Source organism: Psittacula echo (genome assembly GCF_963264785.1).
Source record: "Psittacula echo genome assembly, chromosome: 8".
In the NCBI taxonomy this organism is placed as follows: domain Eukaryota; kingdom Metazoa; phylum Chordata; class Aves; order Psittaciformes; family Psittacidae; genus Psittacula; species Psittacula echo.
The window spans coordinates 19,366,946-19,391,420 of record NC_137744.1 but is presented as its reverse complement, the minus strand read 5'-3'; the positions used below and the strand labels follow the sequence as shown (position 1 = coordinate 19,391,420).

The window sequence follows — 24,475 nt, the reverse complement described above, 5'->3', positions numbered from 1 at the left end:
AATAGACATCTCTGGCAGAGAGTGTTTGGAGACTTTTCTCTCCAAAAGTCTTTCTTGCATATTGAAGTGGAAAGTGTGGCTGAGGATTAGGGTACAATCTGATGAACAAAAAGCATGGTTCTGCCTGAAGTTGCTGGGCATTTAGAGGGAATGAGAATTACATGACTTGATTTACTTTACAAAAACTGATTAGTAAAACCCCCTGTGGATTTCTTAACTATACTGTGGAGGGATATAAGATTAGTGTAGCAATTCCTGCCATCAAATGTATTTACTGTTAACATATTGGATTAGTGATGTTGTTATCCACTGTTCTGAGATTATAAAGTGATTCTTTAAAATTGAGCAGAAAAATACTACACTCTATCATTTGTTATTAGATTTCAGTCTGAGCATTTTTGCCTTTCCACAAAAACTAATTCTGCTTTAAAAAAAATAAGAGAGAGAAAAAGACTGTGCTCTGCACACAGAGAAAATCAAACTACAGATGCAAAAGAGGAAACATTTTTTTCCTCGGCTGCTTTTGAGAGACAAATGGCTGCACTTGGTCCGTATCTTATTGCTCCTGCTTGTCATGCTCATTGCCGTGGCAATGCACCAACATTACACCAGGTGGTAATAAAGCCATGTTGGTGCGAGATGTTGCTTATTTGATAGACACACATGAGTGTGCACTACCTGAGCCTGACAAATCACAGTCCTTGGATATTTAACCCTCACAGAGAACACGGAAGAGAGCTATAAACCTTGAGGGTCATCATTGTCTGGGTTTCCAGTGACAGCAACGACTGTGAAGCAGGAAGAACATGAGGAAAGTGGATAAATTAATGTGTTCATTAAAGTAATTATGCTACATTTGAGACAGGAAAATTAATGCAACTGTACCCTGGCTTTTTAGGCATTATCTTAAGTGAGTGAGAGCACTTGGAGTTCTTACAATTAATAAACAAATAAAAAGCTACAGCACTAGTAACACCACCTTCTCATGTTTTATCCTGTTGAGCACCTCTAGGAGAGGAATCACTTTTAAGCAGTATTTCAGATATACATATAATAGTGATGTAAGAGTTACCAAAAAAAGGTTTAAACCAGAAATACTCTGCAGCTGAGAAGAGGAAGTTTTGCTCTCTCTGCCATGCTGGCAAAACTCACCATTTGCCTCACTATTTGCTGCATAACCTTAATGACTGTTCTTTTTCCTTACTTTGGTAAATCCTTTTTCTCTCTTTCTAGATTTACATTACCTAGTAATTTGGAAGAAAATAAAGCAATTTGTTTCTGAATCTGAATCATCATAAACAATGTTATTTCACGCTGTTACACACAAAACTTCAGGTTGTTAAAATAATGTCAGCAACTTCAAAACTTTAAACCATCGCAGATTAATTTGATTTTAAATTGTCCTGTTTTAACTGACCACTAATGTAGAGGCTGTAAATATGTAATCTTAACTGCAGTGGCTCTGAACAGTCTTGACAGGGTTTATCAGCTAAATGTTTAATCAGGCAATGCAGCATAAAAGCATAACCACAAGAATACATGGCATTTACCATTCAAATAAAGCTTGTAAGCCAATGACAAGCCTATTTGGGCAACTACTACCACACATGTTTCTTATCTGCAAAGGTCTTGTCCTGAATTTATTGGAACGAGTCTCTCATTTTCCAAGGCAGTAACATCAGTTTTCATTCACTGGTTTCACAGAGAAAGATACAGAAAACTGAAAGTTAAAAGGCATGGCCATGAGAAAGAATTCCCATGTTCTCAATGTCATAGTGCTCTTGGAACTTATTAAATCACAGCCAAAAAAAAAACCAACCCTACAACAAACCATATAGCCAAGAACAAAACCCCCAACACAGAATAAGGAATGAGCCTGACAAACCACTACAAAATGAAGTTCTTAATTTTTTGCCTAATTAAACCAGTTCAGTTTCCAAACTTTTAGCCACCTGGCTCCTTCTGAGATGAACAAAGGTTTCAAATGAGAGCCATGACAGTACAGGCAACATAAAGCCATCCCTCCCCTTCCACAGAAAGCACTGTTCCTTGGTCCCCCCAGACTACAACCTCTGTGTGAAATTGCCCAGCCACTAATAGGTACCAGCTTCTCACCTCATGATATCAGGGGCCAGATGTGGTACTTTCTGCTTCACTGCTTGCTTGGCCCTGAACACTGAAAGTGCTCTCAGCTATTTCGTTCACTCTCTGTTGATAAAACACATCCCACAGCAGCTCTCAACACTGATCAGCAGTAAGCAGCCCAGGAAAACAGAATGATTTTTTTATCATTGTTATTAAAGAGAGAAAAGTAGTGAGTCTCTCCCTTTGGAGTAGGGGGATGAAAATACTTTCATGTAAATAACACCTTTTAGTAAATAGGTGATTTTATTCATGGTTCATTCTAGCAGCTTTTAAATATATTTCTCCTCCTCCTAGAATTGGGAACCATTTGCTTTATGAGCACAATTTGGATCATTTGCCTGTTGCTCATAAAATAGAGAAAGCTTTTATCCATGCCATGAATTTTTACTCACTTTAGACAAAATATCTAAGGAGGGATTTGCAGGGTCCAGAATTACATCCATGAAAGAATTAACAGCTAATTTAATTTTTAGCTACAGCAATGGTTCCAGCAGTTCTTTATTTTGTTGACTACATTTCTTCTCTCCACAAAATCAAGCAGCATATTGGTGATAGGTTCTTTGTACATATTTTTCTTAAAAAAGCAGGATTTTTTTTTTTTTTTCCCAAAAATGAACAGGAATGACAAAAACCATTTCACACTTTTTAATCTGTGTAGTCACTAAGTAAAGCACTGGCAGCTTTCAGAAGTGATCAGGTAACGTGGTGATGGCCTATATACTCAGGAAGAACAATGATTCTCATCAGCACTGGAACAGTGCAACAGAATATTGCTTTGACAACGCTGCTGGCAACAGTCACACAAGCCATCAGTGAGAAGTGGTTGCAAAAGCTCACCTCTGTCACCCTCATTCATGCACCAGAGAACCCCTGAACGATGATCATGGCATCAAGCTGCTTCGACTCCTCCTCTCTCCGCTCAGAAGCCAAAATTTTCTCTTTTGTGCCAATAAATCAAAGCCCAGGCCTAACTCTAAGCTCTACCTGCCTGCTCTGCAGCATATGCTATAGGCAAGGGAACAGGAGGAGCCTGTTCACTCTCCCTTAACAATTCATCAGCTGTTTAGCAGTAACTGCTGGAACAAAACATTTTCGTCAACACTTTCATTCCTGCACATGAAGAGTTACTGTCTGTTAGTAACTATGGACCATAGCAAGTGCCTGTGGTCCTGCACATAAACATTATCGATTGCAGACACAGATCAATGCACACTTAATTATTGTGATTAGCAGCTGCCTGGATAGAGACATTTGGAGGTTTGAGCATGCAGTAACTGGAAGCAGTCAGGGCACATGCTGCACCTTTTACTTAGGAAGAAGGAAAGATCCTGTGTTTTTAAGAGCAACAGTTGAGGGATTTCCCTACAAGGTTTCCATGTTTAAAGGCAACTATTTTCTTTGTGTACGTAGAGGTGCAAAAAACACAACTACCGTTTATCTGTGACAACAGTGAAGAATTTGAAATTTTAAGAGCTACTACAATTTAATCAGCTGTATAGACTGTACCATGAAAGCCTACACAGTTAGCACTGCAACTAATAAAAATGCACTCAAGCATGAACAAATGTAGCAGTCACAGAGATGTTGGTGCTTATTTCATTTCTGTGCTATGTTTCCTGCATTCTTTTGGAGTAAACATGCTTCTAGAACAAGCCTAAGTTCTGGAATTTCATATATGTAGTTTGTAAAAACTAGAGACCAAACAGGTGAATATTTCTTTGGCAGAGTGCTTACACTCTGAAAACACAAGACAGAGCTTGCTTAGAGTGCAGTCACACTGTAATTATGGATCAAGGGTTGCTACCTCTGCCTGGTTCTCTCCATCTTTGCCAGGAAACTCTCAACTTGGGTGTTACAGCTTTAGATTCACTGCTGCCTCTAGCAACAGGTGAACTCTGCAACGCAGAAGCAGGTGTTTCTTTCAGGAAGAGGCACCGTGCCACATGAATTACATATGTGGCAGCTGCTGAAGGAGAAAGGCCCCCACATCTATAGTAAGCAGCAATCTTCCCCTGGGAATTTGCAGAAACAGCCAGACTCTCCAGCACCCTGCTTCATCTCCACCCCACTCCAGCACCTTCTTTGTACAGCCCCAATCTTTATCTTTGGGACAGCAACATCCAATTTTCACCTACACTACAAAATGCCTCTTTCTTCCCTCCCATCACCTTCAAAGCCACGTATTTCAGTGTGCAGTACAATACACTGACACACAGGGAACTAACAGCAAAAATGTCTCTGAACTCCTACCTGTAAGAAATTCGTAACAAACAATTTGCTCAAGTAAGTTCACTACTGCAAGGAAAAAACATCCAAACTCACTTTGTCTTTAAGAAGACTATATATTAATATCCCTCTTTCTTTATCTCTTTTTGCATTATTAACTCTTGCTTTGTTTTCAGTTAAATCCTTATGACTCAACAGGTCGACTTTTCAAACCTTCATCTCAAAATACAAAACTTGCACAAACATCATTTCTGCACCAGGAGAGGCTCCCAATTTCTTGACCTATCCTTCAGAAAGGATGTTTTGTTTTGTAAAGTTCTGCAAAGTTCTTTAAGCACGGAAGGAACATAAACTGAAGGCAAAATAATCCTGGCATTTCTCCCTTAGAAAAAAGATGAGTCTTCAACCAATAGGACATTACCAATAATCTGGGCAGCAAACCAAATAATTTTGACATCCAATGCCAAGAATCACAGAACTACCTGATGCAGCATTTCTGTAGAGCCCCAGTTTAATTCTATTAAGGTTTACAGAAACCACCATTACAGAAAATACATTAGGAGGAAAGTTGTTCCAAGCCTACCTGTGGCTGAGTCCATGGCTCCAAGGTTGCTTCTTTCAAAGGAGTTTGTGGCCTTCCAATTTCTTTTGTGTGCTTTTAAGAAAGAAAAGCATGTATCAGTGACGTGTTCAACCACTCTGTCAGCATTCCCTCAGGCTTGAGGGAATAAAAGTTAGGTACAAAATTCATACAAAATAATGGTAAAGTATCACAACTGCACACACTTCGAGTAGACACTAAGTCTGATGGTTTTGCAGCTAAGTATCCTGATTTTTACAGAGATTTTTTTAATTTCCAAGGGGTGAAGGTACACACTTTCATCTGTGTGTACAGCTGAAAAAAATCAAAAACATGGAATTATTTGCCAACAGAATAAAGTTCAGCAGAAAAATTTCAAAGAGAACTCAACCCTGGTTTCTCTGCCCTTTGCTTCCCAGGAAATGGACATAGTTCCCTATGTTCAATGGACATAGACTGCAGAAGATCAGACTTAAACAGGTAAATTAAAAGAAGTGTTATGGAGAACTTTTTCCAAGTCTGCATTATTGGGGCAAGAGAGCTATGTTTCCAGATGAGAGTCCTTGCTTTTTGTTAATGCTCTTTGGAGCTGGAGCCAGAAGTCTGAGCAGTTCACTGCTTCTTGTCTCCTCAACTTTCCACTACCTTGCAGTATTTCAAGATCGACCTCCCCATACCAAAAGTCTCTATAATCAAATAGATTAAAGTAGTCTTCAAAGAAGTAGACTTGCTGACCCTTTACACTTCTTTTAATTTTTCATATTACCAAAATATCCCACAATTATTTATTATTGTCTGCAATTGCCTTGCCTCAAGAATAAATCTGACAGATTTTTAAGCATTGGGACTGAGCACTGAATAGGTTGTTGGCTCCTTTTAATTTTCTCCATATGAATTTCCCAGTGAAGGGACTTCACGTATTGCTGCAAAAATACCCAAAAGTATCTCATATTTTCATTCTCCTTAAATTCTTTCTATCATAAAATGGAAACAATGACATTCACATAAAAAGTCCTCTGCTGAAATACTGTAAGTAATGACAGGATTTCCCTCCTCCTGAAATAAATCTCTAATGTACTATCTTTTGGACACAGCCTTGGACATATCCAAATATGCAATATAAATAGCATCTTATCCAAGTCTCACATCAGAGTGATCTAAATGCCCATGGAGACTGCAAGGACTGACACAGAGAGGGGAAGATATGCCATTGGATTTTCTGACACATATAGTAAATTATGGACACTTAAAAGGAAACATTTTTTTTTTAAATACAGATTTTGTGGGCAATTTCAGTTAGCACTGAGCATTCACACAGCTCATTTCAAAAAACACCTTATTAAATGGCAATTTTGTTTTGGCAGGTTGGATTGCCTGTAATAATAAATTACAGGCAATCATTTTTACCATTTTTGTTATGCTAGATTTTGGGGTAGCAATGGAACATGATTCATTCTTGAAATAGAACAATAAGTGCATTTCAAAAGGAAAAAAGGAATAACCACAGATTTAGTGAATGCTTAACAGACTTAAAATGAATGCATCTGGAAAGGGAAGGTTGTGTTTTTCATATGTTCAAAAGCAAATATACTCTACCTTATAATCTTTCTTTAAATGTAATAATCAAACATCAAAAGGAACCAAACACATAATGAAAATTATTAAATGTATCAATTGTGGTGCCAAGATACCATAATAATTCCATATGGGATAACCTGCCAGGAACTGACAGTAAAAAAGTCACACTATTTCTTGAGAAATAGTTTTCCTTGAAATTTCACATCATTTTTAGACAGCTTTTGTCCAGTTAGTTCAGAGCAGAGAAAAAGGAAAAAAAAAGCGTATGAGTACATGAGGAAAGGGATGCAAAAAACCTCTCATTTAGGTGAGACAATAGTTAATGTTTGAGTTACACTTGAAACCCACGCTCTAAAGCTTACGTATGACTTAATGAAGACCCAAACCCCTCTTAGTGCTGAGTTTCTTGCTGACTAACACCTTTTGCTCTTAAGTTACTTCCTACTGTTTCCACTACCCAGCACCCAAAGAGACCCTTTCACCCCTCAAAAGACAAGCATCAGAAAGCAGTGACAAAACACAGTGAGAGTGAAAACAGAGCAGATTCTGGGGCAACTACCAGTATATCGGCTGCCTGCATCCTGTACCATTAGGAAGAAAGAAAAAAAACCAAGAACTGCTTTCAGCCCCTACAGGCTTTCCACACACAGTCCCCATCATCTTTCTAGCTCTCCGTGTTTACAATCCTGTTTCAGAACTAACAGTATTGAACTCTAGAAATTAAAGGCCGTACACACAGCATTGATATGGTTTGCCATGAAGAACCTTGGAAGTGTATTTGCATTGCCCCTTGTCAGTGTAGAAAACATCTTATATGTGCACAGTGACTATACACAAGGCAGCTTACACTGACCCAGCACTTGTACCGCTAACAAGCGGCACATCTCCTGCAGCTTCCAACTAACTCAGCATGCTGCAGAACTCAAATACCTTCTCTTAACTACCTGCTACTACAGCAACTGTGCTTCTAGTGTACAAGCTCCCTACTTACTGCTCACTGAGAGATACACACATTCTTAATGGATCACATAAGCAGCACTTATTCACAAGTTCTCTTTTCTAAAGAAGCAGAATGTGGTAATGATAGACAATCCTCCCGGGAACTTCTTTCTTCCAGCACAGATAAAGAAGCTCTTACTAAAAGTGGGAAGTTTTTGGAAGCCTTTATTCCCCAATTTTGCTTGGAGCATCTTTCCACAGCCTTCTGTAGCTCCTACAATCCCTCTAAAGGAACAATAGAATATGCCCACGGTCTTTTGTTTATGTTCCCTCCACTTCCTCAATTTGACATTTAAATTTCACACATAGAAGAAAATTGTACTCATAATGAGATAAAGATGGAACGATTTCAACCTGGATATTACATTATGGTTTCAGCAGTGCCATTAAAGCTCCCTTAGCTCTTGTACACGCTCCGATTACAATTTCTCTAGCAGGCAGGCTTGACTTCTGGAATAAATTAGGTTCTTTTCATGTTTGATGAACCACCTGTCAGTTCTGTTACAGCCAACTACCGTTCCATAAGCGCAAGGCATATCCGGACAACCGATTCAGTTCCTTCCATTCATCCAACACCTTCTGAGTTCTCCCCCCCAACCACAATTGAGGAAGACTCATTTTGCTCTCAATCATTATCTGACACCTCGTATCACTGCCCCGAGCACAGGCACTGGGGAAAGCAAAAAGAGACAAAACACATAAGGTCTTTCTGGCTGTAAGTTTCCTTTATCTCAGTAATCCCTTTTGCCCAATGGGAAATGCAATACTGTCAACTGTTCCCCAAGGCCAGGCAATCCTGTCTATCCACAGAAAGTCCAATTTTCAGTGTGAAAGAGGTTTTAGGTTGCTTAGTCAGCAAACAGCCACTCACATCACTTCCACCTGACCATGTAGAAATTGCCCTGACCAATTATGTTAGCAATCGATGAAGTCCAGCATAATGACCAGGTAGTAAAAACATTGTGCAAAGATATTTTGCTGATATTCAGGATTTTCTCTCTAGTTGTAACAGCAAAAGAAAGCTTTAATATTTAATCAAAGTACTTATTAAATATTTTTAGGGAAAAAAATGAAATTCATCATGAATATTTCCTGTTGTTTATTAGGAAGAAGTTAACAAACATATAATTACTTATGACAGCTTGACAGGTAATATACAGGCTTCCAAAATCTACCAGAAAATAAATCATAGCGTAGATTTTAAAGGTTATGAAAGTCAGCATTTTAAATCAGACTTCATTTTTATCTTTAAGATTCCACACTGGTGGTCCCCACTCTGAAATATGAGGGGGAAACCTCCTGTGCACCTGAGCTATTTAATCTTACAAGAGCTGCCCATCCACAGATCTCCCTTCTGATGGCATCCTCCCCCTACACTACTCGGCTCCTAGTGTCTGTACAGGTTAGGCTGATCCATAACAACATTGCTAATTTGCTCAACCTCATTTCTCCCTCAGACTCAACCCCATTCTCTCTCTGCCTGAAGGTCCTAGTCCAGCTCGCTCTGTCTGGGATTCTGCCCTGTCAATCCCCAATGTAGGTCAGGAAAGTGGGATGCAGGTGGCTGAGGAAGTGGGATGCCCATTCCTGGGAATCCTGTCTGACAGCCACCCACTGAGTATTTTCTTTTGCCTCTCCTCAGTGCATCACACCAGCAGCAACCAGAGGAAGGCACCAGGTCCAGCCACACATGCTAACAGCACCCTGCTCCTCAGGAGCCAACAGACGCAGGCTGCTCCCTGCCAAACTGTGCTCAAGCTGCACTCCTGGCCACAGGGCCTGCTGTATTCCTTTGCTTCCTACAGTCAGGGCTCCTAAACTGCCAGGTACCCACCTCTAAGGTAAAATACGTACTGTGAAATTGCAGGAAAGTCCTTCCCTTTTTGCTGGAGAAGATAAATTATATTCAATGCTTGGCCTCAGCTCGTGACCTGGGGTTTTAACATAATCATAAAATTTCTAGTAACTTGACACATGGATAGAACTAATTTTTCAACTACTATCACTTTTCCAGACTGCAAAGGGAATTTGTTCTGGCCTCAAACTTTTTATTCCAATATTAACTACTGGATCTGTTGCTCTAGGTGTTAACTCCTTGTCATCCTGCTTCCCTACTGATAGGTTTTTCCTGTTCTTCAAAGTAATTCTGGATTTACTAGAGTTAAAAAGGAAGGAAAAAGTTACAACATGACAATTTTAGTTTATGTATTTTGATTTCTGGAAAAGCCCTAAAATTATCTAGACAGATACTACCACCAATAATTCTAATACTTATTGATTGCTGTGGGAAGCAAAAGTAGACTGAAATTCAAAGATAATACGATGCATTTTTCTCTGGTGCCTTACAAAATTGCTATGGCAGCATAAAGATTGTCTGACTCAAAGTGTTCAACTCTTTCACTTTATAGGAGAGGAAAAAAAGTGCTTTATGAAATTGTCTTGCAAGCTGAAATCCTGTATGGCTTGAAGTAAAATTCAGGTAGCAAACAGCAAAATACATTTCTAACTAGCATATTAGATATGTTACATTATCAAAGTCTAGTTGGAATTGCACATGTTTATTTGGGGCAGCTTTTGTTTTTTCTAGTTATGTTTAAAGTATACAGCCAAAAGCTACATTTTTAGACAGGAGCTGCAGACTTTACTACTTATTTCCTGTCCCACATTATAATCAGGAAATCACATACACTGATTTCACTGTCCAGGCAGAACATCTTTATTATCACACTGAGACAGGTAAACGCTGTAAGCCTGAGAAGGAGATTATCTCCATCAACAATGCCTCTTTCTTGCCCATAAGTTGATTTGAGGTAATTGGATTCCTGCAGTCCTCTCCTTCAACCTCCTAAGATCCTTCATGTGAAAGGTGAACAGAAGAGTTAATTTAAGTGAAGAAAGCCTAATTTTATGTAACATATTGATAGAAGAAATTCTTTTGTTCCACATTTCTAAGCTTTATATAAATGTGAAAGTAAATCTTTATGACACAAGTATATGGCGAAACCATAGGACAGCTGACTAAATATGTTACTATGGATTCATATGGGGAGGTTTTCACTTTGTGGTCAAAAAATGCTTTAGGTCTTTCTTTTGCCAAAGAAAAAAACGACAATTTGAAACTCATATAAAAACCCTTTTGTAGAGGTATCTGTGAGGAACCCACAGCCCAGAACTCTGAAATTGCGATTTAAGAGCAAAGGGAACAACTGGCTTTGCACCGCAAACAGCAACCTGGACTCGCCACTGAGACAACTTCTACTCTGTTCCGGTTATAACAACTGCAGTCCCGTTTCTGAAAGATTCAAAATGCCTTGTGAAACATCCTCCCAGTGATTCCCTGGCCTCAAAATCCACAAACTGAACCCCTAAGTCTGTAATGCTTCTGCCAACAGGTAGCTTTTATCTTACAAGTACCTCTTCAAAGATGCAATAAATCACCTAATGCATAATTTCCAGAGGTAGAACACACCCACAACCTCCAGCATTTACAACTGTTGTACTACTCCTGTAGAACAACCATTGCTTCACTTACTTATTTCCTTCTTTTGTTCCAACATATCTATGAGTAAAGCAGTTGCCCGGCAGGAGATAGACAAATGGGAGACAGAGGCAGGGTGTGGGGTGGGGGTTGAATAACTGTGGCATATCAGGAAAGCTCAGAGGTTTAGAAAAGCCTGACATGAGATTTGCCAGATGGTTCTGTACTGGATTGTAAAACTTTAAACTAATCTTCATTTAAGAGTTTTAAGGGCTGTATCCCTCCTATAAAGCCTCTTGCTCTTTTGCCTGGTTGATTCTGGTAAATTATAGATCAGACTTTAGAAAACTGCTTCCATGAACAGCGGCTCCTTAAATCTCAGCTAAACTGAGCAAGAAGATTACATGTTATTATGATGTAGCACAGCAGGATTTTTGTACAGAAAACATAATGATGCATAGAAGGATAAAACTATCATTCTGCTCAAGGAGGTCATCCACAGAAGAACAATACTTCTTATACAACTAGCAAATCCATGCATACACGGTGAATCTTCACATGGCAAATTCCTTTTCTTAGTGGTTCTGTAAAGAAACCCAACCATAAGCAAAACTCAAATCTGTATTTCAGAATTCAATGATCAAGCATCTCACAGGAGATGAGATGTCATTTGGTAAAAATTATTCCAAGTATTACCAGAAAGTTATCTACTTTAAGGGAAATTTTAGGGTAAAAGCATCCTACCGGTTTTATGCAAGGAGAAAGGATTTCCTCTGAATCCCCGGTGAAATGTCAAATACTGTGTGTAGTATTAAAAATTAAATGCTCACTAATCTTACAAGTGCATATATATACTTTCAATTGTAAATCAAATACAGTTCACATGGAAAAGCACAAAGCAAAGTCAGTATACTAAGGTGTGGAAATTCTTTCTACCTGCTGCTACTATTTGTAATCTTACACAGTAGCTTCACAACTGAAATTACAGTAGAGGGAATTTATAGTTTTCAGACAGTAAATGATGAGAAAGTTGAAGTGGGAACAAAGGAGAGTAAAACCAAGTGGCTGGCAACAATGGAGAGTAAAACCACAAAATCAAAATTTCAGAAAATCAAAACACTGAGACCACCAAGTTCTGAGACTTGACACATCAGTTTGATACTAATATTGTGGTCCATCAATATGCTGAACAGGTGATACAGACATTTGAGTCTGTTCGGCTCTGAGTCAGCAGCTTTTTGAATATGCTCTAATTTTCTTTTCCTGTACATGATTTTGAATGCAATGTAGTACTGCCAAATGACCTCCCCCTTCCCTCACTTTTTTAACTGAAACATTCTTTCCTGCACATGAAAGCTTTTGACTTAAAAGCAACCAGGTGCGATATTCATAGCTCCGGTCTTTTCAAAATGTCATGCACAGGAATTACACAATATTATCATAAAGCGCTTGGTAAGAGTATCAGCATTTTGGAATGTCTCAGAAAATGCCTATCTGTGAGATTATGCTATTGAAGACTTTGTTATTCAACTCATTATATTTAAGTAATAAACAGATACTGTGTTACAGTTCTGTTGTATCTGCACATCATTGCTAACATAGTTAAACAAGTTTCACAAATTTCAGAAATGACAAAAATTTCTTAATCAAAGCATAGTTGAATTCTTACTGATATAAGAACTGAGGCATTCCCTCAAATCCAGACAATCCTAAAGGAGCAAAATTACTTGACATTTTGATAAACACAGAACTTTTTTTCAGTTTGCATATGTAAAAATCCTAGTGGTAATAGCTGATAAAATATGCTTATACTGCATGTTCTGACTTGAAAGTATTTACATATATAAAACTAATGTGACATTATATGCTAAGGTATTCTTACATCAAGTGAAAGGGTGGGGAAAAAAACAAAATCAAACAGCTTGTTTTAGTTGCCTGAGCTCTACTTAGCTTTTAAAGAATGAATATAAATGTACACAAATCCGTTTTGTGACTCGGATATAAAGCATCGTGTTAAAAATGTAGAACATGGTACCAAAACTATGAATTTTTATATTCCTGCATACTTTCTTCAGAGTTCCTAGAATTCACATCCCTTGTTATATCCCTTCATAAAAATAGTCTCTCTGTATGTTGTTCAGAAAAAATAGCAATAGCCTCTGCCACTATCCACCTTGTCCAAATGTTTTTTTTTCTGGGGCCTGTCATCATCTTTCTCAACAGGGTGACTAAGTTATACTTTATAGAAATCCAGCTTCTTACAATGAACATTTGCAATTTAAATTTCTCTTTCTCTCTGAACATTAAGTCTATATTGGATAAAGTTGTTAAAAGCTAAAGCTTCATAGTTTTTTTGCTTCACTAATCAAGAAACTAAAATTATATTATCAGTGTCAGCCAGGAGTAGCCCAGACCTGGCTGGTAGAGAAAGGCCTGAACAAGAATCTCACATGCCGATTATAACCAGGAGAGAACGGCTGACAAACCTTTATACTTGAAGCTTTGAAGTGTGGCAGAACTAAGGAAAATGTGCCACCTTAAATTAGATTTTTTCCAGAAAGTTGATAAATAGGCTTACTTATGAAGAGCAGCAAGACTAATCTGCAATTCTCCCGACATTAGAGACAACATGATCTATACAAACCTTGTTGGATCATCAGCAATTTTCATTTGATGTCATCCTATTCATATTCCTTATCCCCAGCTGTGATTATTTGTCTATTATTTGTCTCATACTTATTGGAAGTATGTTTAATTTTTCTGGTGCATATTGCATACTTATAGTATATGAAGTAAAATAAAAAGCTCGTTCTTTAGGTGGCAAGAGTATGTTCAGAACAGGTACTTGTGCCATAAATAACCCCTCAAGAGATAAAGAAGTATGCTTGAAAATAACTTTTTCCTTATCAAGTCTCAGAGTAAATTATTCACCATGTATCCTAGCCTATGGTACAGAATTCAGACAACATAAACAGTGTAACTTGTAAAAGAGAGAAGAACAGGGAAACACATGTAGGAGTCATCAAGGGTAAGTGTAAGTACGATTACCTCCATCTACTGTAAGGCAGGTCAATGCAAGGGAGATTCATCATCCTGCTTAAGCCAAGAATTCCTCTAGTTCAGCAGAACTTGTAAAACCAGTATGCAACTCTTTTTATAAGCACAGATGTGTGTAATCACATACTCCTATGATTTGTTACTTCACATGCAGTCAGGACAGAGTCTGAAATCTTATTATTACATTAAAATCCATTTCAAATTGTATTGCACTGCTGTTAAGCAAAAGAAACTGGTGCCAGTCTGCCTCTCTGCAAATTCTTCCCTTGGACAACTAAGCACATAAACTTTCCATCAAGAAAAACAATATGAAAATACTTATTTACTTGTTCCAATGGGGATCTGCTTCCCACAAGTGTCCACAAAGTCCCAACACATTTCCCCCAGTACTCATATCAACTCCATCGTCATCCCATCTCAGGAATCCCTTGTAAAGTTACATGAAAAAAGCCTACCTTGATATCACATATTCAGCTGTGCTAATAAGGTTTGCTGTGAATATTTTTATAAACTATTTACATCATAAACTCTATTACATCATAGAGATCACTCTGATTAAGCAATGCACTGCGTAAGTCAATCTTTTTTCTCAATTACTGCAAGTAATTCTTTTTCTGCACCAGACTTCCCAGCAGAATGCTACAGACACAAGATACATGAAACCTGAGGGAATAAGGGATATCCCAGTTACAGGCTCTGGTCCTAAGCAGGTGAATACAGAAGTTTTGGAATTTCAGCAAAAACATTAGCAAAGAATTTTTAATGCTGAATCCAAAGCATGATTAACAGGTACACTTACCTGGTCTGGTTTAATTCTAGCTAGTTTGAACACCAGAAATAGTGAGGACACAATAGCAGAGGCTTCCATTTAAGAGAGCTTACAAAGAAATACAGGAAGCTCTGCAAGTCTTAGATAATATTTTTTTTCCACCAAAACTCTACACATTGTTAGAAAGAAGTGCAAAACCCGGAATTTTGTGTAGAGATGAACATAGATATGAACTTATAGAAACAAAGATCACCTTAAATCACCCTCTTTATTTTGTAGAACAAAATACATCCTAGTAGATTAAGAAAAACAATATCAAAGGAGCTTCTATTTTGTATACAGAGCTCTTACATGTGTTAAGGAAAACAGCTGTTTGTTTATTAAGGGGAATTGCTTTAATTCTTCCACATGATGCACTTCTGGAATAATTTGAGCTTTTAGAAATAGTTAACCAGATAAAATCCTTTGACGCATCATTCTGATTAAAGTTGAGGGGTTTGCATATCTGACTTAATATAAGAGATGTGCAAATAAACATTTGGAACGTGAAAACAAAGGCAAAAACACAGAAAATAGCTATCATTGGATTTTTAAACTATTTACACTGAATTGGTACTTGGATGAAGCACACTTTCAGTGAAATAATATATGGCAGTGAAATCATTCACAACCACTTTTATTAATTTATTATTAAGTGCATTATTACGTCCATATGCAGTAGAATGGGAATAACTTCACTTAAAAAGATTGCCATAGTTTTCTAAAGGGTTATGCAAGTCTCATATGATCTTCTCTAATACCTATACGTATTCCCTAAAAAAAACAAAACATTCTGTTACATCAGGATTATTGCACTAAACCTCATGGTGTAAATTCAAAATCTTAAAGAATATGAAACACTCATGATTTACAGGACAGTGGCCCTTAGACATTTATGTTCTCTAAGTTTTTTGTTATTCCAGTTTCTACACCTAATGAGGTACTAGTGAAATAAAAGATCTGAACCTATTCCAAATGGGTTTTTTAGGGGCAATACTGGCCCAAGGCTCACTGCAAACTTTCATCCCTCCCTCCCCCCAAATCAACAAAAAAAATTCTGGATTCTTTATTTTTACAGATTATTCTTTTTTTTTTTTTTTTAATGTGCAAGTATAGCTTAATATTCTGTGTGAATTGAAACACTATCAAGGAGAGAAATCAAAATTTATTTAAATGATCTCTTTTTGAAGTAAGGAAATGGAAAATGCTTTGTCCTACAATCCTTTAAATATTCTTGTCAGTCCCACTGTAACACAAATAAATAAAGATAAAACCCCATTATTATGAGAACGCAAAGCTGTTATGATCCATCTCTACATGTAAAAAGCCTCATCATTGAAAAGCAAAAATAACATTTTTCCTTTCTTTAATATTCCAGACCTATCTCAAAGGGAACCACTGCAAAGAATGAAGAGGCTGCATAAAAGCTGTTGACTGAATCAAATGGAATTTTCCAGGCAATCACAAGCAGTACAGATAGGTTGACTACACAAATGCACCAGCACCTCTTCCCTATCCTCCTTTGTGGTTGAGCATATACACTGCTGTTCAATATTAGTGAAGTGGAACTCTAAAAGCAAACATCAAACTTTTCATGTCCTTCAAAATTTCTATGTTCAATTCCAATGCAGCAGCACACCTGGCACAAGTACACTCACCAAGATTTCTATCAGCCAGTCCAAGGAACCTGTGCTAACAACATCCCAAACCAATCATCCCATTCTGTTTCTTTAGCAAGCAGTTGAAATAAAAATGAAAAAGAGAAGAATAAAAGTTTCACTGCTTCTCAGTCACTGGGTGCCAAGAGACTGCTGATTAAGATATTAACTGAAAAGCATAAGAAGACAAACCTTTTGAAACAGGGAATGAAAAAACATTTGCTCTCCTTTGTAGATACACACTGATTATGCTAGGAAAATTTAACCACTGCAAATATAAAAATCATAGCTAAAATAATTAATGAAAATGGTAAATGACATACGAAGAAAATGACATAAAAGAGTTCCCTCAAAACCAAATGCTTTTGATACATAGCAAAGTGAGCACATGGCACATGACTGATGTTAGACAAAAGATACATCAATAGGAATGGAGAAAGACTTCCGGAAAGCTGAAGATCAAATAAAAAATGAAAAACTATTTTCTGCATTAAATATGTATGATAAACTATAAACTTCCATACAACAGACCTAATCCAGCATTTTCCTGAATCCTGAGAGTAAGGAATTTTATATAAACTCACATCTCTGTTTCTTGAAAATTTTTTAAAGAACTATGCTACAGTACTGAATTTTTATATTCTTTTAAACCTTAGAAAGATTAAAAGCAGTAAATAAAAAAACAGCGAAGTATCATGACACATTATACTTCTATTCTTAACACATCAATGAATCGCAGTAAAGCGACAAATCATATGTTTTTCCCCTAATACCCAATTAATCATCCAGAGAACCTACAATCGGTCTTCACTAGATGAAATGTCAATCATATAGAATTCATATTTAAAAATCCCTTCAGATTATACCTTTAAATGCATGAACTATTACAAAAATAACAAGGCTTAGAGAAAAAGATTCCACTGTGAATATAATTTTTCTGTTTATTTACATTTTTTTTCCTACAGTTAGCTCTTACTTTAGAAAAATACTCAACTGTAGTAGCATAAGATACCACAGATTCACTTTAGGGAAACCAGTCTGTTTCAGCAAAAATAAGCATGGAAGTATCATATCATAAAAAGCTAAAATTGCTATAAAGGAAATTACACAACTCCAAGTAAAGACTTCAATAGTTATCTCCTTACAGAAGTTTAATATTAACCAGAAACCAGATTCACTCTAAAAACTTGTACATTTCTGTCCCAGAAACATATTGAGATTTGCTTTCTTTTTTAACTTTCTCTTTCTCAGTCCTTATGAAGCTATCTCTAGTTCATAAAACTTCTTCTAGTAATTTTCTGCCAACAATTGGCTTCTTTAATTTACCTCTATCATAAATTCCCAAGCACAAGAGTAAGTCCTTGCTGCTTTGCGATCTGCATTTACTTCTACATTCCTTCCTTTCATTTCAGAAACATCCACCTTTATCTACATCATTTTGCTTTGGGGCATCATTTAACTTTGTCCTCCCTAGCCACAAGTCCTAGCAGACACTCCCACAAAACTCTGACTTCAGTAAATTGATTTGCTGTCTCCTCTAACTATCCTTCCCAACAAATCAATCCTTTGACTCCTTCAACTTTTCTGAAGGATTACCTCTTGCCTGCAAGAGGAAAGTTGTAATCATCCTCCTTTTTTTTTCATATTTATCTCTGGCAGTGGAGAAAGAGTCATTTTATATTAAGCATTTGCCATCACAGCTGGGTTCAGACGGAGCCAATGGACCTGCCAGTACTCTGAGTCTCACTGCCATCACTGCCCACGGAGATGGCAGGAACACTGCCCCACACAAAGGAGTTACTTAAACCAGCAGAGGTCCTCCATCCACTTACACCGACGTGCACCACAGTGAAGAACTCTCAGGTTATGCCTTTTCATCTTACAGTTTGGGAATACTTTTTCCATTTCTTCCCATTTGCCTCACTGTTACAGAGTGTACCAGAAAAAATATTTTTTCCCTGTATTAGGGGAAAAAAAAAAAAGCCTAAGATCAGTATCTAGGACTTAGACTCAACGTACTAATAACTAGAATCGGCCACACTAAGAATCACAGTTAGGAAGCTCTACCGAGAGTAGCTGTTATACCTCAGCAATCTGGACCATAATTAAAATCAAGCTGTTCAGAGATTCTGGAGCAACTCAGTAACTTTGCACGAGACAGTTTTGTAGCTCAGCAAGACCACCACATCATTAGATAGATCAGAGAGACAGGAAGAAAATGGATACAGATAAGGTAAGCATACTTCTCCTACAGAAATATTAAGATGAATAGCACTGTTCATCTTAGAAGAAAATTAAAATGAACGAAATATGAGGATATATACACTGACATACATGGGTGCATTTGTAGGTCATGCAAATTAAATGGCAACTGTTCACAAAATTCTAGTTCAAGAGGTGGGGGGGAATCAAATTACTAAGCTGGTTTTTAAGGGGATAAAAAAAGATATCTTGCATGCTGTATGGCTGGAGTGCTGAGTACATCATAGATTTCTCAACATGGCATTAAAGAGTAACAATATTCAGAGCTATAATAATTAAGACAAAATAGACACAATCTCCAGAGAGCTGTGCAGAACCTTATTTTCCAGCACCTTTAAACTATTCTAAGCTGTGGGAGCGAGATCTTTATGAGTGATAATTCCACCCTATGGCACTTCTAACACATTTTTCATAAACAACTCACATTTGTCCGTGTTAGTTCTGGTGTACTTTACAGTTTTAGCAACACAGCATTTCTTGTTTCTGCACATTTGCATTCGTGCACACACGTTTGATGTAAGCTGGCAAACCATCGCTTGTCTCCAGAGTGAAGCAACTCCCTGAACAACACAAGATCTCCTGCTGACATGCAGACTATGCCAAGATGTCACTACATGTGTGCTCCAGTGACTTAATTTCAGTAACTGAAAGTCAGAGCTCTAAGCACACGACTTTTATGGTGTAGGCAGGGCACAACACAGCATTTCATGGTTCTCACAACCCACATCCAAACCACTATCGATCATATGACCACATCACCAGCAAAACCTGCAGAATCACTGAATCATGCAACAAGTTACCATTTCAGTAAGTTACACCGTGTTTCAGCAATAATAAAACCAGACGAAATCATGAGGTGGTAAAAGGAGATCTGTTGCCCTGCATTTGCTAGAGCATATTGTGATAGTTGGCTTCCAAACCCATGTGTTAATATAAGAAAACCAGTTTCTGACTCAGAGAAATGAATGAATTACAAGTTGAGAGAGAGCTGTAGGCTGTTATAGTCTTAACATGGAGAAGTAAAAAATAATAAAATAATAAAAAATTATGTCAGGGAATTTAAAGGAAAAAAGAAAATGTAAATGCGTCGGGTCGTTAAGGTCAGCTCCCTAATGCACAGTACACATTCACCAGCATAAAAAGCTTTCATGGTTTCCCAAGGCTCAATGTGCTCTTTTCTGCTTTTAGATGTCAACAGGTTCATCCTAACCATGCCCTTAGCATTCATAAATCATCCACTTCATCATCAGCCAGTGCTGATCAGTCATGTGAGTAAACCTAGAGGTGTTAACTACCAAACAAACCATCCCCAGTGCAGCACACTGTACTGAACTTCAAACTTGTATTTTTGAATTTACCCTCAGTGCCAAACGTGTGGAGGCGATCATCTTGCTGAGAGATGCAACAAACACAAGCTGTTACGAATGCAGCACTGACAAAAAAAACCCAAGCATCGTGGCCTTGTCAACCCCAACGTTAAAAGTTTTAGACAAGTTCTCCATCAGATTCATTACCTGCTACACAGGCAACGCAGTGAAAAGGCTTGCCATGGAGCATTGCCTGCTAGCTGTCCTCCACAGCTGCCTCCACACACAGCCAATGGAAAACTACAATTCATGTACTTATACTATAATAATAACCATGCCAATCCCTGCTACTGGGGATGAAAGCAAACTGATTACAGGTCTCCAAAGATCCTTACAAAGCTGAATGCTTTCTCTTTGCTACTGTCTAGGACTTTGTGAAAGTGAGATAACACATTCAACTGTAGTTCATATTAATGCTCATTTCCAGAAGAGGTTTTCTCCAGCACAAGTCTATGGCTGCATCAATTCTTCCTTTTTTTCTTTGGTCCTGGTTTCCTAGTCTGGAGTTTTGTTGGCATTTGTAGGTTACATACATACAGAGGCATATGTGTTTAGGTTTCCTTCATGTAAAGATGACTATGCATTTAAAGTTAGTCCTTGATAAATAGTCAAGTGTGAGGAAAATATTCGTCTGGAATCTGATTTTTACACCCTTTCTATTAAGGCTGTATAAAGGCTTTTTTGTCTTTGTAAGATTCCTACCAGTATAAAACAATGCTATGAAACCCCATACCCATAAATATCCTGGTTTTACAGAAAACCAGGAATACATGTAGTACATGTCTATTTATATGGAACTTGCACTGTGGTATCTGGCAGCATGACAACCACATTTTATAGGAGTTGTCACCAACGGACTTGCTCTGGCCAGCATAAATTAGCTTACCACAAACTGATGTGTGCAGGAACACTACACCAGTATAAAATGGCATGCTTTGTCCATACTCCATTAACAATTGTGGTCAGACAGTAAGAACACTTTTAACGTAACTGAAATTCTTCACAATTCCCTAGTCCACTGTTTTGTTCATGTTGGAATAAAACCAAAGCTCTCAGCTCAGATCTGCTTTCCCAAGGAGCTCACAGCTTGTCTTTTGTGCCCAGTATCCTTATGAAGAACAAAAAACCTCCAGAGATGTCTGAGCTACTGTTTATTTATATTACGTTAGTGGTTACTGGGTTTCAGCATACCATAAAATATTAACAACAATTAAAAGAGTATGCTTTTTTCTTACAGCGCATACTAGAGACTGTGTATCAATTTACAAGTATTTTATCACCTTTTACAGTTAGTTTTAGTTATATGAATAAAAATGCTACGTATAATTTTTATCCCTACTTTGTACTCTTTAGCTATATATGTAAGTACTTGGGTAACAAACAGTGCAGCGTCTTTTAAAGGTAAATAAGCCAATTAAAAGAATTTACGAAAGTACTTGTTCACAAGACTAATTTCACTTGTTTCGATTGTGCAACTCTTGTGAATTTTAACACCTCAAAGTGTGCAGCTTTGATAGCTTTTTCCTCTTCTTTTTTTTTTCCAGTCAAGTAACCTTCTGCAGTTTGTCAAAAATATTTTTAAACATCATAGGTACAACATAATTGCTGAACTTCAGAGCTCCATTATGGCTGACATGGCACTAATAGTCCTTGTGGGTGTACCTGTACTTTAAGGAAGGATGAAAACTTTATTTTCTGGCTGTTTGTCAGAAATAGCATTGTTGTGGATTTCTTTCTTAAAAACATGTTCCAGTACTTTCCTCACAGCTTTTCCTCCTCTTTTCTAAGCTGAAGAACTTCTTCAGCATTTCACGTACAATAGAGCAAGTAGGGCTTCTACTGAGCTGCCAGTATTTAAATTACTAAACTAACCCTTCTCGCAGCAAGGGGTGAACTTTAAATGTTTATTTAATTTCCCTTACTCTTCTATCCTTTTAGTCATCCATTACTAGCCATCTGCATTACCATCATCAATAAAAATTGGTTTGTGCTGTTAGACAGGGGTCAGCATCTTGAAAAGACTCTCCATCTAATTATATAGATTTACAATTACAACAGTGTGAAACACTTAACATCCACGTGTTAAAGCTATAACTTATAGCCTATACTGAAATAATTACCACAGGGAATGCTGTCACGTCCTCTGTTCGTTCGAGACGAGCAGTGTATGATCCATGCGCCATCACGGCTGTGACCTCTGTGGAGACACTCATCCCACACCCAAGACTAACCCACAAAATGGCGCCCACTGGCTGCCAGCTAACACATGGAAGATAAAGCGGAGGCACAGGCACAGCTCCCCACCCCTTCACATGAGCACTGCCTCCTGGGCTGGCCCCCAGCCACCCCTGCTGAGCACCTCAGAGCTCCTCCTTCTTCTCCACGGTCATTTTCAGCCTGTGTGGCAGATTTAATGCCAGGTTTCATCCTCAAAGCGGAAGGGCTGTACTTCAGCCACCCCACAAATCAGACGCTGGGGAGGAGTATTTGCCACACAAGTGAATTATAAAGCAACAAGATCCTGGATTTTCAGATAAAAGTAACCAGTGAGAAACTTCTGGAACTCCGCTGGTAAGAAGAACACAACACGATTACTAAGCTAATATAACATTTCTACCCTGATGACTTTCAAGACAACTGGAAACCTTCAGGAAGTGCTTTTAGTGACTGCGAGGATGAACAGCTCCAGTAAATACATTTTAAAAGCTGGAAGATAAAGATCTGTATTCCTCTTTAGTCTGGAAAGCTTTGTCTTACATCCTCTTCCCCCTCCCTCTAACTGATGCCTCCAAATACAAAGACTGCCCAGACTCAAAGCACAGACCTGTGGAAGTCACAGACTTGGCTTGGTTTCCTTAGAGGTCTGCTTTTATATGAAATCTCTTTTTTCATCTTTGCTTTCTCTTTACACACTTTAGCCAGGGAGCTAATTCATCCTTACAGATAAATAATGCCTGCCTTTCTTTTATGCAATAAATGCTTTGTTTGGCAAAGATGCAGAGAGATCAAATTAGGACAAAATACGTGCATCCATGTTACCATTTTAACTTAAAAAGGCTGTTAAACAGAATAAGGCAGCAATCTTTGCACTTCATTTCTCCCAACAGACACTATAAGAGAAAGATAGAGTATTTTAAACTAGAGAGGTCAACAGGTTTTCTAAAGGTGAAGCAGAAATATTTCTGTTAACGTCCTTATGCAAGTATTGCCACGGGAAAAGGCAAGCCCTACATTACACATGATGCATCACATTACAGAAGCCAGACCCACTCTGAGTCTTGTTATTTCTTGAAACAAAATAATCATCTCAAATCTTTTCATAAGTGCTGTGAACAGTATTTAATAATGCATTCAAATTATTAAATTTGAGCTTGACTTACAGATACATTATCCTGAACTGTATGCTTGGTTAGAGTGAAAACATGGCATCTGCAGTATTAACCAGCCAGTCCTACAACAGGTAACTTCTGTTTGTCTATCTACCTCTGTCTGGGTTGAATGATTTTTAAGATTAAATGTTTGGCAATACCATATAGCTCTTTCAAATGCAACTAAGTAATTAATTCTTCAAAGCACAAAGACTACAAAGATATCAATGAATGAAATAATTCTCACCTTATGTATGCACTATTATCCTGTGTGGGTTTTTTCAGTAACAGAAAGATAAATTGAAAGATTAAGTGAATTGTCCAAGGTGGTATGTTGAGAAATTCATAGAAATGGAAGTAGCATCTCCTAACAACAAAAAACTTAGTTTAGCAGGCTACTAAAGGTCTACAATGAAAGATATGATGGCCCTCCTGCACAGTATTATGAGCACATTTTATTTCAGACATCAGGTAACACTGCAGCAAGTGCTAATAACTGCTCTTAAGTGCGCAAAGTCAGATATTGCACAATGGAGCAGCAGGATGAAACCATGCTGTTCATTCCCATGAATTACTTTAGTGAGACAGGAATATCTATTTCAAGAGCAGATGCTTTACCATTTGGGTCTTAGATTAAATTCTTGAAGAGACACATCTGAAAATACTTAAGAGTAACAAGGCAAATTCAGACTATATAAAAATTAGTCACAACTGTTACATGACTTTTTATGCCAGTTCTAGATATAACACAGACTACAGCAAAAGTTAAATATGTATGTTATATCTCAGTTTCTGTATCTCTAATTTGTGTGTCAGATTTTGCAAATTAACTCATTCGATAGCAAACACACAGTTTTAACAATGACAACTCTATTAATTTGACAGTTATTCAATCTATTAAAGATTGCCCAATTTCAAAGTAGTAAGAAATCAGACAAAAAAACCCAAC

General features: G+C 37.6%; 1 protein-coding gene across 1 annotated transcript in view; it reads right to left on the bottom strand.

Annotated features, from left to right (window-relative positions):
* Window positions 1–24,475, bottom strand: part of PCDH11X (protocadherin 11 X-linked) — a gene marked incomplete at both ends in the record, with an annotated part of 447,205 nt that overhangs the window by 257,608 nt on the left and 165,122 nt on the right. Inside the window, one exon of the mRNA XM_080624421.1 lies at window positions 4,955–5,026. Coding sequence (XP_080480547.1) covers window positions 4,955–5,026 — 72 coding nt within the window. The remainder of the gene's footprint in view (window positions 1–4,954; window positions 5,027–24,475) is intronic.